At 46.0% G+C, this 20,094-nt stretch overlaps 1 protein-coding gene across 1 annotated transcript; it reads right to left on the bottom strand.

Moving 5' to 3' along the window:
- Positions 1–14,122: 14,122 nt before the first annotated feature.
- Positions 14,123–19,877, bottom strand: RASSF10 (Ras association domain family member 10). The gene has a single exon (XM_045796521.2). It carries the CDS (start codon positions 19,618–19,620, stop codon positions 18,127–18,129), a length of 1,494 nt encoding a protein of 497 aa, XP_045652477.1. The 5' UTR covers positions 19,621–19,877; the 3' UTR covers positions 14,123–18,126.
- Positions 19,878–20,094: the final 217 nt, after the last annotated feature.

The following is a 20,094-nucleotide window of genomic DNA, read 5'->3' as shown; positions in this document are numbered from 1 at the left end:
TGCCAACCCAGGATCTTTCCAAGAGCCTTCTTCATTGCCTCCAGCTCTCTGGGAGACACAGTCCAGTTCTCGTGCCTACACCTACTTGGATGGCTTCCCTCGCTGGGACCACCCTGGCAAACCAGTCTGGCTTTCCTGGCCACCCCACTCCAGGATGCTAGCAAAGAAAAATTGTCTCCACTTGTTGCATTTTTATTGATCACTGATATGCTGGCATTAAGTGAGATGCTGATGATACAACAGAAAGCAAATAGATACATCCCCTGTCTACGTGGATTACAGTCTGCTGGGGAGGATAGATACTAAGAGTATGGCTGTAAGTGCATGGAGTACGATGACAGAAGGGTGTGTAGAACCACAGTAACAATGCTGCAGCTTTCTAATGAGGATATACTGTGTGCCAGGCACTGTTCTAGACCCCGAGAAATTCTCATGGAGCTTACATTCTAATGGGAGACACAGACAAATAAAAATGTCAGGTAGTGGTAAATGCGATAAAGGAAAACCAGTCAGGATAAGGGGATAAAGGGGTTGTATTGGTTAGGATGAGGTTCAATTGCACAGAACAGGCAAAATAAATAAGGATGGCTTAATATGGGGCTTGTCTGTTTCTCTGAAATGAAGAAACAGAGGTAGGCAGTCCAGCACTTTTAGAATAGTTTCGAGGCCCCCTCGTTCTTCTCTGCCATTTTTAATGTGTCTTGTATCTTCAGGATTCCCTCATCATTCAAAATGGCTGTGAGAGCTCCATCCATCACATCTGAGGCCCAGAAATGAAGCTGGAGAACAGGAGTGAGGGCAGATAGCAGGCACCTCTCAGCTAAGTCACCTCTTTAAAGGCAATTTGCCAGAAACCTCACCCAACCTGTTCCTCTTACACTTTAATAGCCACCCCTAAATGTCAGGGAGACTGGCAAACACAATCCATCAGCTGTGTATGGTGCTACCCAGAATATAACCAGAGTTGATTCATAAGGAAGAAGGAAAAATGGTTTTCGATTGACAACTCACCATATCTACTGGGGCCGGTCAAGGGCTTTCCAGAACAAAGGAGGCTTAGGGTGGCAGCCAAAAAATGAGCAAGAGTGCCCAGGCCAGGAGGAGGTCATGGCGAAGGACACTGCTGCAGGGACAGGAGCAGCAGCTCTGATGCTCCGGCTGGGTCCAAGCATATTTTTGTTCTGCAGTGTCCAGCTCAGAACCAGGCACAGTGCTCATCTCAAGAAATATTTGTTGACTAAATATTGGCCTCCGATGGAGTGCTCATGTCACCCAACACGTAATCTCTGCCACAAGAGAAATGCCCCCCAAACAGAGTCTCTCAGTTTATTTCCATTCTGCCTACAGCAATGCAGATGACTCCTGGTGAAAAATCACCTCGTGTCTAGCTGCAGACAGGTACCCAGAAATCAAAATAGGAAGCACGTATTGCAATAAAACCTGACCATAACTTCCTAATGAATCAGGAACAGTGCTTCACACCCCAATGCATTGCACATATTAAGTACCCTTTGTTGTTTATAGCTATAGAATCTGCTGAGGTTGGGTTTAAGGTAAGGGAATAAAAAGAAACCTGCCCAGCCCTTCCTGTTGATGAAATTCCAATGGAGTCTGGTTCTCAGGTTCAGTGATTACTGAGCCAAGTCTGGAAGCTCTAACACTGAGCCGATCTCTACTCTGCTGCCAGACCTGGAAAGCTTGGATGGGGCAGCACAGAGGGCAGACCAAATGAATATGCCTTGCTCAGATCCTGGCACATGGCAGATCTTCAACAAATATCAGCTCCCTGAATTACTGGGGCATTTGAGAAAAGGTGTGCAGAAGTATGACATTTGATTAAGTCGGAAAGGGTAAACAGAGGTTCTTGCAAGGGTGGGAAGAAGGGACAGATGTGTGGGATGAAAGGCACAGTGTACGCAAAGGGAGAAGGGTGTGAACAGCAAAACTTCAATGAGTCCCGGGGGAGGGTGGAGGTAGGAGATGAGGCTGTTAAGATGCCTTGTGCAGGGCAGTGCTAAGAGGTTTGCACTTTCTCCAGTGGGTAACAGGAAACTTTTGAAGAATTCTGAGCAGAGAAGGGACATAATCGGTCGGAGGGTCACTGACCCCTCTCCTCCCCAGTCACTGCTCCCGTGCAAGCCTTCCCTGTAATCGCAGTATTGCCTCCATTAATCTACCGTTCTCTGTCCCTTCACCCCAAGACCTCTCCTCTCACTATCCCAACTGCTGACCCTGTTATGGATATATCAACATCCACGCAGACATCTCCCAACACCTCTGGCCTCCCAGCGTTGATGACCTTGGCCTTGGGCCATCTTAGCCATCTACTGCCAGAGCCACGTCATGGACCTTCTCCACCTCGAGAAACTCAAAGCCCAGTTTTTCCCTTCCTTTGTCATCCTTTGAGCAGCTAGAGGAATCTAATCACACCATTCTGCTTAATGTTCTCCAGTGATTGCCAAGGCATTGCAAATAACAATCCAAACTCCTACCTGTGGCCTTAATAAATTCCACATGTTTCAGCCCCTGCCTACTTCTCCAATCACATCTTGGGGCACTCTCCTCCTCACCTTCCATTCTTCCTTCCTTAGACGACAGTCACACCTCTACCCTCATCATATCAGACTTCTCAAACGAATTCTCATCCCTAGCTGTTCCCACTTTCCATTTCCCACTCACTCCTCAAGCCATGACATGTAGCTTCATCTCCCACCAATCCACTGTTGCTCCTCTCTCCAAGGTTATATTTATAAAATGCCGAATCACATGGGTCTAGGTGGGTACCCTTGTCTTGAAACTCACTCCTCCCAAACATAGTCTCCACGATGTTACTTTTTCTTTTCTCACTTCTGCGTTATTTCTTAGTCTCGTGACTTTCTTTTCCTCTGTCTACTATTTCAGTATTGGTCTTGTCCAGAGCTCTGTCCTCAGTCCCCTTATATTCCCACTCTGCACTCTTCCTTAAGCATCTGATCCCTGTCTATGGCTTCCCCTCCTCCCATCAGATGACCCCCACAGGCACTTCAACTCAACTGAGTGCAAACTGGGTTCACCACCTCCCATTCCCACCTCTCATCAAGACCCACTTCACACCATCCAAGGAAATCACACACCCTTATCCTTCCATTCGCCCAAGCTGGAAACCTGGGAGTCATTTTAGGTTACTCTTACTCCCTCATCCTCCACCAATGATTAATCACCATATGTGAGTGAATCTAGCTTTTTTTCCCCCCCAAATTTTATTTTATTTAAATTCAATTAATTAACACGTAGTGTATCATTAGTTTTAGAGGTAGAGTTCAGTTATTCATCAGTTGCGTATGACACCCAGTGCTCATTACATCACGTGCTCTCCTTAATGCTCATCACCCAGCTACCCCATCCCCCCACACACCTCCCCTCCAGCAACCCTCAGTTTATTCCCTATAGTTAAGTCTCTATGGTTTGTCTTCCTTTCTGATTTTGTTTTATTTTATTTTCCTCTCCCTTCCCCTAGTGATTCTAGCTTCTAAGTGTGTCAGATCTCTCCTTTTCCCCCTTCCTTAGTTCAGTCTCTCCTCACTTCTCTTCCAAATTGTTGACCTGCCTGATTGCTGTGTTCCCTGCGTTTGTTTTTAATTTCTCATCTTCGCTGGACTATGAGGGACCACATCTTTAAAAATTTCTTATCCTCTGGGTCTGCCATAGTATGTACTTAGTGCAGGTGTTTCTGACTGTATGAATGAAGTGAGTACATGAATGTATGAATTAAAAAGGAACAAATGGGACAAGGCACTTCACACTGTCCAGCTCAAAATAATATGTTTATAATATTAAAATTCACAGATCACTAGGGCGCCTGGGTGGCTCAGTTGGTTGAGTGACCGATTCTCGATTTCAGCTCAGGTCCTGATCTCAGGGTTGGGAGATGGAGCCCCACGTCAGGCTCCGTGCTCAGCGAGGAGTCAGCTTGAGACTCTCTCTCCCTCTGCCCTTCCCCCGCCCACAGTAAGTAAGTAAGTCTTTAAAATTCACAGATCACTTGAACAACAACCCTGTGAAGTACTTATTACTGTTCCTAACCTCTCTGGTTAAATAATTTGACCAAAACCATAGAATTAGTGAGTCACAGAGTTAGTCCTGGAAAAGCCTACTTTTGAACCTATGGACCCAAGTCTTAAACTTTCCACCAAATTATAGAGCTTTGTTCAGTGATCGCATTCCTTTTAGGTCCTTTCATAAAGCTGGTGTTAGCCAAATTGATTACGCTACTTAGCAGCTCTGTTTCTAAATGACACATTTTTGCCCTCAGAAAATGAAATGTATTCATTTTTTCAAAGCACAAAAGTTTGTCTTCGTTGTTGCTGTTCCAGCGAATGTGTGATCATCTACAATTTCAGGCAGAGATTTCAGTCTTGATATGTATATACAAAATTCAGTTCCACTCAGCAAAGGCAGGAAGATTTATATGCTCTTCTGTGGCTTGAGACAGTCACTTCCTTGGCAATGCTGACATCTCTTAGAAAGGCTGAGATAGATAAAACATCACCCACATAGCGTTAATATCCTACACCATGTTTCACCAGGCCTCCCCATCCACCCATGGTCCCCATCTTAGAGAATAGCCACCCATTTCCCAGGCCAGAAACCTGGTCATCATCTGAGCCCCCCTGAGTCCTCCCTTTGTGCATCTAACCAAGCACCAAGCCAGAACATTCCACCTTCTCAGTGTCCCGTGGGTCAGTTATCTCTCCATCCCAGTGATGACAGCCTTCACTCGGGCGTCCACCTGGACCTTACCTGCATGAGGAATTAGCCCTCTGATACCTCCACCCACTTCTGGTTTTGCACACACCAAGCCACCATCCACACTCTAGCCCAAGTCTTGATTCCTGTAGGCAAATCTGCTTGGGCAGGTTTCTGCCTTTAAACTTCTAATGTCTTCCCATGTGCCTCAAGATTAAGTCTAAAGTCTTCATCACAGCACACAAGGCACACACAGCCCAGCTGCCACCAATCTCCCCACTTTCTACCTCTTGATTCTGAGCTTATTTGCTCTTCCTCTGCACATTGCACTTACTGGTCCTTTCCTCCCCCACTTCAGCTTGGCCACCTCCAACCAGCCCTTCAAATCACAGCTTAGGCATCATCTGCTCCCAGTATCTGTGGCTCACCACAATCTGGGTAAGATGCCTTCTTCTCCCACGGAAGCCACAGCACCTTCCCACACACTATTGTGATGTCTGCTTGCTCGTCCGGCCTTCACCAACACACTCCTTACTCGGTGAGCTCTGTGACGGCCTGGGATGTATCCTGTTCATTTCTCTGCGTCTAGCTTCTGAGCTAGTGGATGCTCATAAGTTTGTTGAATAAATGAATTTCTGTCCTCACCTCTCCCAACTCCTCCTTTCCCCCCATGACTGTGGAGGAGACACAAATAAAATACCCAACATGGTCAGTGTTGTAAGAACCATAAGAGTTGTGTAATAAGGTACCCTGGGAGCAAGGAGAAGGGAGCCCCAGCAGCTTCAGACGTCTCAGTGGAAGGCATGGTAGAAATAGGCCTGAAATGTTAACGTTTTGAAAAGTAGTAAATGGAAAGAACACCCAAACTTCCAACCCTGAAGATCCGCTTAAGAATAATTCATAACTCCAGACCAGTGGTCCCTATTCTTCTTCCACGTAAGGACCCCTTCTAATATTAAAACGTTTAGAGGTAACAGCATGTAACAGCAGTTGATGCAAAAAAATCCTAAAACTCCTCAAAGTTCCGTAAGGATTTTTAGACTCTGATTGCACGCATTACAACGCCATTTACAAAAATTCCCAAACTAGCAGTACACTCATGTGAAAGTGCCCACAGACTGTGCCTACTATGTAGGGCATGGATTTGTGGACCCCCTGTAAAAACCCCACAGCCCCCCAGGAGCCCACAATTTGGACCCACTGATGCTAATGCCAGCCTTTTACGGTACCTGCTACCATTTCCCCCTGGATTTGGACCGACTCAAGAAACTCACTGACATGGAAGACATGGTTGGAAAATGGAGACCTAACTGACAACACTGTCATAACTACGTATTTCTATTCAGGCATTAAAAGATTAATTCAAACTATAAGAATTTGTATTTTAACCCAGAATGAGCAGATTCAATACTTTCCTTTAGGCAACTTATCATGGGGTCACTCTACTGGAAAGCCTGCTTTGCTGCCACATGATGAGATGAGAAGAACATCTTCTCCAGAGAGCATGGATGAGCTTGTTAATCCCCCATGGCATGGCATGCTCGTTGGCTGGGGCTCACACTGAGCCTACGCCAGGTATTCAAGTGCACCCTTTGCTCTCACCCTTTCAGGTCCTGTTTTCAACAGCCATGTTCAACCAGGACACAGTAAACAATCCCCCCACAGTGCTTTGCTCATACCTTAATTATGGCAGCTTATTCATTCTTTTTTTAAGGATTTTTAAAACTCATTTATTGTTAGAGAGAGAGAAAGTGTGAGCAGTGGGAGAAGCAGAGTGAGAATGAGGGAGAGACTCCCCACTGAGTGCAGAGCCTGCCATGGGCTCAACCTCAGGACCCTGAGGTCATGACCTGAGCTGAAACCAAGAATCCGACGCTTAGCCGACCCACCCACCCAGGTGCCCTTCATTCTTTTTATAGAGTAATTTAAGTTATTAACTCAAATTCAAATGATCCGTAAGTGTATATTTTTAAAAAAATAGTTTCCCACATCACTGCTTGATCCCATTTCCCAAAAAGAACCACAGATAATAGTATAACACAGTCTTTTGTTCTGTTTGGTTTATTTAAAAGAAAAACACATAAACCATACCACACATATTGTTCTATAACCCAATTTTTCCTTTTCGTTTTCTCTTTTACAATTTTTAAGAATTTTTTTAAAAAATAGTTTATTTATTTTGAGAGAGAATGAGAGCATAAGTGGGGGAAAGAGTGGAGGGAGAGGGAGAGGGAATCTCAGGCAGGCTCCTCACTGAGTGCAGAGCCCAACTTGGGGCTCGATCTCATCACCATGAGATCGAGACCCAAGGCTAAACCAAGAGTCAGATGCTCAACTGACTGAGCCACCCTAGTGCCCGTTTTTTTACTTTTTATTATGGACATCTTCAAACCAATACATAAATACAGAGAGCAGCATAATGAAAGCCACATATCTATCACCACAAATATCCACAATTTGTCAATTTTGTCTTATTTACCTCTCCTCCACATCCAAGTTTGTTGTTGTTGTTGTTGTTGTTTTCCTGGAATATCCTAGCAATTCTCAGACATTGTATTATTTCACCATAGTATTTTGTCATGTATTTCTAACAGGTAAAATCTTTTAAAAACATAACCATTTTTCCATTATCATATCTCAAAACAATAATCTCTTAATAATTGTCTATTTTCTATTTTCCTTGATTGTCTTTATATTTTTTTTAACCATTGGTTTCCTTGAATTAACATCCAAATAAAGCCCTTAACTGGTTGATATGTCTTAGTTCCCTTTAATTCATAATAGTTACAATAATTATATCTCCACTCCCTCTTTTAGGCTATTTATATGTGGGCTTTTGTCCTGTAGAATTTCCCACAATCTGGATTTGGCTGATTACACACTCAGAACATCATTCCACATTCTATTCTCCCTGTTTCCTGTAGTCTCCTCAAAAGAATGAAACTCTTGATTAGATTCAGATGCCATTATTTGGGCTGGAATATTTGATAGGTGGGGCTGAGCGCTTCCTATTTTATCATACTGGGAGGCTCAGTGTAACTGAATGTTCCATAGATGTCACTGTTATCAGCTGATCATCCAATACAGCTTCCCATTAACCTGACACCTGCTCATTTTAGTACTATCAATGACCACTATCTAGATGCATTAACCCATTAGGACTTGGTTACATACAGGTAATCATTCCCTCTGCATTTGTTAGTTAAAATTCTCTTGTAAAGAACAAGTTCCCTTCCTTGACCAATTTGATGACATAGAAACATGGTGTGTACAAACAAGAATAAATGTTCTCTTTATTACCGATTTCCAGAATGACAACTTGTCATCATAGCAATTTCCAAAGGTGGTTAATGAGTTAATTTCCTTTTTTTTTTTTTTGCAGTATCATGGTGAGCCCCTAGATTTTTATATTTTTGATGTTCTTCAATCCATTGCAGTTGTTACTCTCATTGAAACTCATATTTTCTCATCTTTAGCTATGGGAGCCCCTCCAGGTTGCCCGTGAATTTAGATAAAACAGCTAAGTCTTTACAGTTCCTTGCTTTCTAGTACACAAGAGGTGGCAACCCCATCTTATCTATTTCTTGCTGTGGATTTAGAATCAGTGATCACTTCAAGGAGCCTTTATCTTTTTAATAGAAAATGGTATTTAGATACCGCGTTATAGGTGCTAGTGGGTACTCATTGCTACTTGGCAGTAATGGATTCCAGATCTTTTCAGTGGACAAAGCTAAAATGTGTAATTTTTAGAGTTGTAAAAATAAGTAAGGACCTTATACTACTTCCACCGATTTGCTTCTTTGTGTAACAATACATTACATATCTTTCCATGACAGTGATGCAGATCCACATTATTTTAGTAACTGTATACTATAATATGATTGTAATATAGTTTATATAACCAGTTTCTTAGAATAGTTTCTAATTTTTCAGTATTACAAATATTGCTGTAATTAATAACATGAACTTACATCCTTGCCCACATGTGTAAATATTCTGTAGGTATCTAAAAGTGGAATTGCTGCCTGACAAGTATGAATCCAAAGGGCTTCGTCAGGGGTGCCTGGGTAGCACGGTGGTTAAGCATCTGACTTCAGCTCAGGGCGTGATCCCAGCGTTCTGGGTTCGAACCCCACATCAGGCTCCTCCACTAAGAGCCTGCTTCTTCCTCTCCCACTCCCCTTGCTAGTGTTCCCTCTCTCGCTGGCTGTCTCTCTCTGTCAAATAAATAAATAAAATCTTAAAAAAAAAGGGCTTCATCAATTTAAAATCCCAATATTATTGTCATAGAGAGTATTTTTAGTGATTTAACACTACCTGCTTTACTGATTCCTGCTTTTGAAGGCCTGAATCCTAGGCCTGGTACGTAGTAGGCACTTAATAGTTATGTGCTAACCCAGACTAAGAGAGTCAAGGCCCACAGAAGTATATGTAAAAGAAAAAGTCTAGGCTAATGCCTCTGTAACAACTCCAAGGGACACTTGGGAAAGTTCTGTGCCTCCAGCCCAAGGAGAATGACATGAAGCCCAAACCATAGATTAGAGACAAGTTTGGTTGAGTCTAACCTGGATCAACTAAGCGCCATCTGACTCACAGATGAATGAGAGAATAAATTATTATTTTAAGCCACACGAACTGGCGGGTGATTTGCTGTACTTTATTATTAGCTTATTCTTGGGTAGAATGACTCAACATCATAAAGATGTCAATTCTCCTCAAGAAAATATATGTGTATTTAATATAATCCCAACAAAATATACTGAGAAGGGTTATTATGAGCTAAATGAGATTTTCTATAACTGAAATTGAAGATGACACCAAAATGAAAAGGGAGAGAGACCAGAGAAGTGAGAGTAGTGTGTGAAGGTTCTTGTCTTGCTCAGGAAAATTAGCGTAACTATAGCTCCTAGTAAGTTTGGAGAAACAGAAGAGCAAAATTAAATCTACAACTCTCAAACCAGCCCAAGGAAATTCTATCCATCCAATGAAAGAAGGAAGAAGTGGGGGGAAACCCTGAGAAGTGACATAGTGGGAACTGCAGGGTAAGGACCAATGACCTCCAAAAAGTCACTCATCGATAAAGACAATAAGAATACTGGCAAAAAATTGTCAAGGACTTAAATATAAGAGCTCAAACTATAAAACTCTTAGAAGAAAACACAGAAGAAAAGCTTCATGACCTTGGATTTGTAAGGACTTCACAGATACAACACCAAAAGCACAGGCAACAACAGAAAAAATAGATAGGCTGGGCTTCAGGAAAATTTTTAAAACTTTTGTATATCACAAACACTATGAACAAGGGCAACCAATGGAACAGGAGAAAATATTTGCAAATCATGTATCTGATAAGGGATTAATATTCAGAATATACAAAAAACTCTTACAACTCAACAAGAATAAGAACAACCAAGTGGGCAAAGGACTTGAACAGACATTTCTCCAAAGGAGATAACAGAAGTTTCCAGGAGCTGGCGGGGGAGAGGTGGGAGAAAATAGGGAGTTATTCTTTAATGGATACAGTTTCTGTTTGAGATGATCAAAAAAGTTCTGGAAGCAGACTGTAGTAAGGGCTGTACAACATTGTGAATGGACTTCATGTCAATGAATTGTATACTTAACAAGTGTTAAATGGTAAATATTATGTAGTCTATATTTCACCATAATAAAAAATTAAAAGAAAAAAAACCCAATGTATTTATTCTTTTATTTCTGCTAGAAAAGCCTAAAAGCAATCACCAACCCAGTGGCAATGTGAGTATCCCTAGTATCCAGACTGTGGTTTCTAAATATCACTTGCCATTGAAAAAAATCAAGGCTCTGTGTAGTGATGGCTGATTTCAGGCCTGAGACAGTAAGGTACAGTATGAGCTTCGAACATCTTGACACACTGAAGAGCAGAGGAAGCTCTCAAAGACTATGAAAAATATCCAGGAAAAGAATCCAGGACCCAACCTGAAGACGCTCCCCCTGGCCAAAGATGGGACAATAATTACAATGGTTTGAAACACATTACATATTTTAAATTTGAAATTTCATAATGATCCTCCAGAAGATGAACAAAGAAGAAAAAACCCAGTAGTCACCTTGGAGAATGCTAGGGATCAACCACATTATTTTGAACACTAGTAAATAAAAATAATAGGTAAGAATGTTGCTTTTATCCTATGTTTCAGGATTATCAAGATTTAAACTGTCCTTCAGAGTGACATTTGATAAAGGGAAGAATCTTTATATAGAAGTACTCCAGTTAATCAATGATGAAGAAATGAGAGAAGGGGAGGGAAGAAGGGAGGGAAGGAAAAAGCAAGAAAAAGAAAGAAAGAAAGAAAGAAAGAAAGAAAGAAAGAAAGAAAGAAAGAAAGAAAGAAAGAAGGAAAGAGGCTAACAGAAGAAAATATAGAAGCCTATTTTTGTGACTTTATTTCTTTTTTTTTTTAAAGATTTTATTTATTTATGTGACAGAGAGACAGCCAACGAGAGAGGGAACACAGCAGGGGAATGGGAGAGGAAGAAGCAGGCTCCCAGCGGAGGAGCCCGATGTGGGACTCAATCCCAGAACGCCAGGATCACGCCCTGAGCCGAAGGCAGACGCTTAACGACTGCGCTACCCAGGCGCCCCTGTGACTTTATTTCTTAAATAAGAACCTTAAACCACAAACCATAGGGGGACATGTGGGAGTGCTACATTTAGCTATATTATAATTAAACATTTTTCAACAATACCCACCACAGACACAGTTAAGATGGAGTCAGATTAGAATAAAATATTTATACTTGCTCTATAGTTAACCAGATACTAATGTTCAGGACATGGAGGAATTCCTGCAAATCTGCCCGAAAAGGGAGAACGTAAGGAAAGATGGTTGGTAACAACAGGCAATAAACAGAAGGGGAGCCCAAAGGAAATGAAGGTCAATTTCACTAGAATCCAAAGAAATGCAAATTAAAGCAAATTTGTAAAAAGTAGAAAGCTGGATAAAATCAAGTGCTGGAGAGGCTATGGGGAAAATGGGGACTCTTCCCAGCCAGTCAGAGCCTGACCTGGTGCAGCTGTATGGGAGAGCAGATCAGCGGTTCAGCACTCAAAATTCTGGGTTTTAAACCTCAAAGTCTCACATAGCGCCACTGATTTCTGCCTGTGTTCATTGTAACACTGTGAGAAAGCAAGGAATTGGTAACAACCCAGGTTTCCTTCGTCCGAGAAATGTAGACATCAGTGATGGAATAGCACGCAGGTCAGAAAATAATGAATCTGATTTACGTATTACAATGTGGCATGCTCCCACAGACATCATGTCATGGAAAGAGAAAAGAAATACAGTGAGGTTTAGAGTCTAATAAAAGTCATTTATATTAGATATAAGTGCATAATCATTTCATTCTACTTTTGTTTAAAAGATTTTATTTATTTGAGAGAGTGTGTGTGCATGAGCGGAGCAGGGGCAGGACGGGCGGGGTGGCGCAGAGGGAGAAGCAGACGCCTCACTGGGCAGGGAGCCTGAGGAGGGGCTCGATCCCAGGACCCTGGGATCATGACCTGAGCTGAAGGCAGACGCTTAACCGACTGAGCCACCCAGGCGCTCCTCGTTCTACTTTTCAAAGATACATATGCACACATGAGCAAACGTGTCATGCTGGCACGTTGCTCAACTTCAGGGTTACTGTTCACAGTTTCCCATGTGAATGGTACCCTCTGGAGCACGAATGCAGACCACAACATGAATGGTGCCCCCTGGAGGTGTGCAACACGACAGCCCCGACGATGTAAGGTGGCTTGGAAGGTCATGGATTAAATACACTAGAATAATAGCTGATGGTGGGAGGAAAAAGAGAAATGGGGGTGGGACTGGGGAATGAAAGGAAACATGAAGTCAAAGGAGAAGTACGGGGCCCTTGCACAACCAGAGGGTGGCGGTGTGACCTGAATGAAGACAGGATCCATTTGCTTCTGCGGTTTGAAGGCTGGGGACGGTGAGCCTTGGAGAGCGGTCTTGAGCTAGATAACCGACAATCTCATAAATCCTGCTAAGAAATATGGATTTTATCCTGAAAGCTATGGGGAATCCTGGAGGTGTCTGAGACAGAAAAAACTGTTAAGGGAATGGAGGAGAGGGGCAGACAGGCTGGGCCAGTGATCCTACAAAACAATCCAGGCTTGGGCCACATGTGTTCAGGGGAGTGAGTGTGGCCACAGATGTCCCAAATCAAGAGTGCATTCCTAACTCCACAGGCACAGAAGTCCTCAGAAAGCCCAACATTCCCTCCCTTGACACCCCCCACCCTATTCCTCATGTGCCCAGAGGCTCAACAGGAAATGAGGTATGGTTAAAAATGCCCCCCGCCCCGGGGCAGGCAGGTTCAGCACAGCCGTGATTGGTACCACCTTCCAGATGTGACTGTGACTGTCACACAGCTGTCTGCCCTGATGGCCTAGGAGTCCCTGCTGTTGACTACCCACCTGTGCCCTTAGGGCATTCAGTCAAAACTTCCATGCTGATACACAGGGTGTTAATTTGAGGGGAGAAATTCTTTTCCCCTGGCAAGGACTTCACCTCTGACAGACAGATGCCCAGATATTTACACGGGAATTTCTCCTCCTTTATCTTTTCCTAAATCCCCACCTAGCAGATGTTCACCGGCTCCAAGATTTTGAGAAAGTCGTTCCACCTTCCTGGTGGAAATCCTGGGACAAGACCTGATCATTTCTGAGGCCCTTCCAGTGCCAACACTGTAGGACGTGTGAGGAATCTCTTCTCCCAACACGCTGAACCCTTCATGGGTATGAGATGCCTGTGGACAGAGCAAAATGGGAACAGGTTTTCGACTCAGGCTAGGGTTAAAGTCCTACTCCTGCTGCTTACCAGCTAGATGGCTTTAGTGTCTTTATCTGTAAAAATTGGAGGTTAGGGACACCTGGGTGGCTCAGTCCGTTAAGCGTCTCCCTTTGGTTCAGGTCATGGTCCCAGGGTCCTGGGATCGAGCCCCATATCAGGCTCCCTGCTCAGTGAGGAGCCTGCTTCTCCCTCTCCTTCTGCCCCTCCCCACTGCTCGTGTTCTCTCTCTCTCTCAAATAAATAAATAAAAAAATATTTTTTAAAAATCGGAGGTTAGAGAGTTCTATCTCACAAGATGAATGCAGAGGAAATTCATGTGACAATACTCAGCACAAGGATCTGGCATTTGGAAAGTACTCAGCAAAAAAATAGTTTCTCCACACCCTCCTTTCTTTCTGTGTAGGACAATCCATCTCACAAACATTTTCCACATGGGAAATTTTACAGATTTTCATGGCCAAATTTTCCCTTTCCAAGAATTTAAAGATGCGCTCAGGTGTTATTTCATAGGTAGAAAGAAATTTCCAGAAAAATCAAAACCATTCATTAGAGGCTGTTAATAGCGGGCTTATGTATTTATTTCATTTTGGTTTAATTTTTAATAGGAATGGGTAAGGAGAAGCACAAAATCAAATACATGTTATAACATCACCTTCTAGGAATAACCTTTTCTCATGGACTCAAGATGAAAAAAGATAATGAATATTTGCTTTTTATAAATCTGTTTCTCTTACGTGTTAATTCTATCCTACTCTTGCTCCTACCCTTTGCCCCTCCTGCGCAGACAGATTGTTGGCCCACTCTGATCGGAGACAAGATCACTATGACGAAGCAGGTACTCAGGGAAGACAAGGAAAGCAGGAAGGAGAGAAAGCACCACACCTGCTTAACATTTCTGGTCAGACGACCCACGTTTCTGTTGTAAGGATAGTGTAAGCCAGTGGTTGTCAGCCCTGCATTCCTGGAACCGCAAAGTACTAATTAATTAATTCTGGTTCAAATGTTTTCTTAACAAAATGTAATATCTAATGAAAGCCAAGGTGTGGGGAAATAGGCCCCATCACCCGTAGCAGGTTGTTATTAGAACAAATCTCTGGAAAAGCAATTTGGCGATTAAGTATCAAGTCCTTAAATGTTTGTACTCTATGACCTGGAAAGTCTCTTTCCATTTTACTGGAGAACATGGACACGTGCCCAGAGAAGCCTATCACAGTGTTATGTTATAATAGCAAAAAAAAATATATATATATATATATATCAGGAACAACTTACTTATATGAGAACAGTTATAGGCACGATGGTGCATCCAACAGGTGGATGGAAACTTCACAAGGTCAAAACCTGAGCATAAAAGCATCTCTACAATCTCACTGAAATTATTTTCTTAAAAAAAGAAGCAGAATATGGAATCTTCACAATTCAAAAGGTCAAGAAGGAAAATATGCCAAATTTTGGCAGTGGTAAGCTTTTGGTGACAGGATTTTGAGTGACCTTTCTTTCTTTTTACTATGCTATTGTGAGGTTCATCCTAAGGACCACAGTACGTAACTTGCCTAATTAGCAAATCATCATCATCACACTTTATAAGCAAACACACAGAACTACCAGATGAAATCTTTCTGGTTGGGAGATGGCTCAGAAGGGGATACCTAACATCAGAGCCACGATACATTCTATCAGTTCCCAACAAGGATGGGGCCTGGCCTGTCCTCTGCCAGCTTGCCGGTTCCTCCCCAAGATTTCTGTTCTGCTTGGACACCAGGAGAGGGGTCACTTCTCCCAGGGGCTCTGACATCCTCAGTGCTGAGGCTTTCACCTCAATGTATTCATTCTCATTCTTAGTGCCACGATGATTATTTTTTAAGTGAAATGACGTTTTTTCAACATCTAGCATTTATTAGGCACTTTCTAGGCACAGGTGCCGTGTTGGTCCTTTTTATATCCACACTGCACCTCTCTGAGGCTTGCGAGAGCTCTTAGTAAAAATAGCTATTGTCTCCTTTCTATTTTGGCACCCCCTTCCCCTCTTCTCCTTTCTCCTACCCACACAGAGAGTGCCTTTTGGGGACATAATTGATTTGGATGAAAGGAGAAATGGGCAGACTGGGCTGCTCTGTTATAAACAGAGCCTCCACGCTGCCTGAAGACTGGAGAAACATCTTCAGGTGGACAGGACAGGAAGGTTCTGGAAAGAGGGCACCAGAGAATCCCACAGGCCTTCTCCCTGTGATGTGGCTTAATTTGCTTTACAGGCTTCAGGCATTATTTGCTGATGTCAGCAGCCTGTCAAACTTTAAAATAATAATAGTGAAAAGGAAAACAGCCCCTTTCTGCCAGGCGGTTCTGTTCTGCCAACTTCTGTGTTCTGAGTTAATAAACATCTAAGAACCACCACCCCTACCACTCTGGGGGACCAAAAAAAAAAAAAAAAAAAAAGCACAATAATTTTAAAACCACCAGGTCAGCCCACTGCCAGCATAAACCATTCAGACAAGTAGCGTTTGTCACAGTCTAATGAGGATTTTACCTCTGCCTCAAAAGGGAAGCTATCATTAGGCTTTGTTTACCAGACCAAATGATCGTCTCGGACAGTGGCTTCCTTCGGTCCCCTCCGCATTTTAATCATGCTCGAGCCCAAATGCATAGATGTTTTCTGCATCCGATGAAACTAAAAAACCATCATTACGCCAGCTAATGTCTTTTGAAAGCATCAATTAAGAAAATGGCCGGTTCATTCCCATTTTACTCGAAAATCTGAAATATCCACGTGTGTTGTAATAGCATGTGGCGGGGGGGGGGGGCTCTCTCCAAAAAGGAGACAGCTCAAATGGTTTGAGGAGGTCAGGTGGGCAGGTCCCTGCGGGCAACAAGCAGACAGAGAAACTCTGCAAGGAAAGAAACTTCTCGATAAAGCCAGACCTTTTAAGTTATCTTCACATGTGGTGTTGAGACTGGAGCCAGCCCCTCCACGGTTAGCCCGATCGCAGGCTTCTGCAGCAGGCTGGCACCACACACGCCCCATTGTTACTACCGCCTCAGGACAGATTAGATCCCACATTCCTCAGAAGTACTGAGCTCCGGAGGGAATGCGGCCAACAGGCTCCTTCCACGGGGCAACAGCTAGCTACAACTGATAACTTCTCATTGAAGTAACTGAACAATTACACTGGGTCCCCACCAGGGCCCCGTCACCAGCTATTAAGGGAGAGGTGTTGCACTTGTATCTGGGGCGTGTGCAAAGGCATGAGCCAGACAAGAGTAACTCGGGCGGTCTTTCAGCTTACTTTTCTATGCATTTATCTATGGCTCCGTGCCCTGGGTTAATCAAATTGCTCAGCCAAGGTGTACTATTAGGTTGTTTTATTTTATGTTTTCTTTTGGGGGCCCTTATCGAGTAAACCTTGATATTTGCACTCTCCATTAGGCTTGGACAAGTAACTAATTAATCTCTGACCAAAGCTACTGAAGTTAGACTCGGGTGGGGGTAAAATACCTTGAGGTCATGGTTGGTTTTAATCATATAGCTTAGTTCAAAAGCTGAACACTAACAAAGATCTTTGCTTTCAAGTCTCAGTTTCAACCAGAGAGCTCATTACATAGCAACTCCAGTTGCACTTCGCTTGAATTCTGCTAACTTCCCTTTTATTTTTCCTGGAGGAACTGTGATTCCGTGGATGAAGCGACGACACGAATGAAAAGAAAGGACAGCACAGGTCCCTTTGCCGGAGCAAATCCCAAAGGGCCTCCATTAAAGGGTAACCGGGGATTATGTCTGCCAGGCTTCTCTATCTCAAAAGCGTGATGTTTGGCTTTTGTAATAATAAAAGGTTATTTTAGGGAAAGGATTCTATTTTAACACATACGGTATTTGCAAGGAGGAAATGCAGGGTTAGACTTCCATACAGCTCAGCCTTTGTAAGAAAATAAAAGACGCAGTTTAGCAGATGGGCAATTCCCCAACCTGCAGAAATGTAAAGAGCCAGGATTTGGGTGCCTGTGGGTTTTATCAGAGATGTAAGTAAGGCTGAGACCAACACCAGTGCTCCTCTTTGGCTAGTTTTAACACGTTCACAGTCACAATTAACATTCAAGGAATTTCCTTTTCATCCAAGTTTCTTTTAAAAGCACTTTATGCCACAAACTAAAGTTCTAGCTGCCTTCAGTCCTTCCCATACAAAAGATTGCTGAAATCTTCATGATACCTTTTTCTTTTTTCTTTTTTTTTTTTTTTTTTTGAAAATGGGTTCGGACCACGTCAGTTTCCCTGGGGCTTTTGTTTTCCAGTACAGGAGGTTCTCACCACCTCCCTCCTTCCTTCCCCTGAAAGAACCTGGAATGGAGACCTGGCCTCCCTGTCCCGCACCCCTCTATACTCACTCGGGAACCAGAGGAGCGCCCTCGCAGGACAGGCGTCTGCAGCCCTCCCCCTGGCCCGGTGGGAGCGCTGCTACCTGGCAGGGCTCCCCGGCCCACCCCCAGCCTGCTTTCAAGCCCCTGAGCCGGCCATGCCAGTGCTTTCCGCGAGGAAGGGAGAAGGGTCCTCCCCTCTCCCACCCTGCTCCCCTTACACAAGAGATTCGCACACAGGCACCGAGTCCGAGTCCTGGCTGTGCATAGAGCTCAGCCCGGTATCGGAGTCCTCGTCGTTGCCAGCACAGCTCTTGGCCAGTCCGCGGGCCTGATCCACCCACACCTCGGCGCAGCCCTGAGGCCGGGCTTCCCGGGAGGGTCCGCCAGAGCCGAGAGTCCCGTCGGGCGCTACCGTCAGCTCCAACGTATGCAAAGTCTGGAGAAGGCCCTGCAGCTCGCGCTCCTTGCTGGCCCACTGCTGCTGGCTGTAATCCAAATCCGACTTGACGGCCTCCAGGTCCGTGTTGAGCCGGAGCCCGACGTAGAGGCTGGCACTCAGCTGCGTCCTGACCCTCTCCTGCTCCAGGAGCAGCTCGCCGTCGAGGCCACCGTCAGGCTCCAGGGGCTCCTCCCGCGCGGCGAGCTCCTCCTGGCGCCTCCGCATCCACCTCTGGTTCAGCTCCTCCTGAATCTCGGCTGAGAGGCGCTCGAGCAACTCCTCCTGCTGGGCTCGCTGCTCCTGCAGGCTCAGAAGGTCGTCGCACCGCCGGGCCAGCTCCTCCAGCGCTGCCGCCTGCGCGTCGCCGTCCAGGGGAGCCGCAGCCGCCTCCGGCTCCTCTCCAGGGCTGGGCCCGTCGACCTCGATGCCTGCGCCCACCAAGTAAGTGTCCTGCACGTAGTTGACCCCGTGTCGCCGTATGCGGTCCAGGTGCACCTTGGCCTCATAGCGATCGATCTCGCGATCCAGCTCCCGGAGCCGCTGCACCTGCTGACGGATGGTGTGGTCCTGTGAGAGCACCAAATGCACCAGCGTCTCCATGCGCTCCACGGAAGCACTCTCGCTGGCCCGCGGCGAGGACGAACAGGAGGAGGCGGTGGACGACGAAGTGGACGAACAGGGCGACGACGGCTGCTGCTGGCGCCGCCGGTTGAGCTTGGCCAGCTTGCGGAAGGCCTTGCGCACCACCCGCCGCTGCTTCTCCTGAGTCATAGCCAGGTTGGGCCGCGCCGGGACTCCCCGGGCCGAGCAGGGGCGCTCGCGACTGAGCACGACGCGCGCCTCGGCGCTGCGGGGGCCCGCGTTAGGTAGTGACGCCTCGCTGCGCACCAGCACGAAGCGCACATTCTCTTGCTCGTCGCCCCAGGCGGCCCAGAGGCGCAAGATGCGCGTCTTGTTGGGCAGGATGCGCTCAAAGCCCCGCCACTTCTCCACGATGCAATAGCACTGCGGGGGCCCGCACAGCATGCCCTGCGGCAGCGCCTCGTCGTCGTCCTCGTCCTCCTCGTCCAGGAGTTCCCGCAGCTCCTCCCGGCCTGGCGACTCGCCGGCCGCCCCCCGCCGCCGGCTCCGCCGCTGCCTCCGTCGCCGCCGGCAGCCGTCCTCCAACAGCACCCGCACCACGTCCGAGCAGGTGGTGCGGCGAGAGAGACCAGACACCAGCTTCTCCTCCTGGCAGATCCACACCGATATCTTCTTCTCCGAATCCATGGCGCACCCGGGACGCAGGTGGCGGGTCGGTCTGGGCCCCGGCGGGGCGGCGGGGGCGGCGGGCAGCCCAGCAGCTCTGCGACGGTTTAGGAGCCTGGGAGTCTCGCCCCGTCAGCTCCGGCCCTTGTCGTCAGTTGCGCCCGGAAGGCGAGCGCCGCCGCGGGCTGGAGCGCTGAGGCGGTGCTGGGCCCGGACGGCGCGCTCTCCCTGGGCTGAGCGCCCGGGATCCGGCTCTCGCCGCTCTGGCTCTGCCCGAGGTTCCCGGGCCTCCAGGTTTTGCTCCTCCCCACGTGGCTCCTCCCCCGCCCGCCCCCAGCGCCCAGAACTGCGGCCGGAGCGCGGGAGGCGCAGCGCGCGGACCCGCCCCTCGCAGCCTCGCCTCGCGGCGCCGCGAGCGCCCAGTCCAGCCCTTCTCTCCCCTGCCCGCGGCGGCAATCTCGGCCCCTTCCGCGCACGCGCCGCTCTATTTCGCGT

The sequence above is a fragment of the Ursus americanus genome, chromosome 24 (genome assembly GCF_024610735.1).
Source record: "Ursus americanus isolate L20-20 chromosome 24, mUrsAme1.1.p, whole genome shotgun sequence".
NCBI classification, from domain to species: Eukaryota; Metazoa; Chordata; class Mammalia; order Carnivora; family Ursidae; genus Ursus; species Ursus americanus.
Note: the sequence above shows the minus strand (reverse complement) of the source record. Positions and strands in the feature narration are given on the sequence as shown.

Excerpts from the sequence above, each read along its gene's own strand:
- RASSF10 (XM_045796521.2), bottom strand. The coding sequence starts at position 19,620 with ATGGATTCGGAGAAGAAGATATCGGTGTGGATCTGCCAGGAGGAGAAG.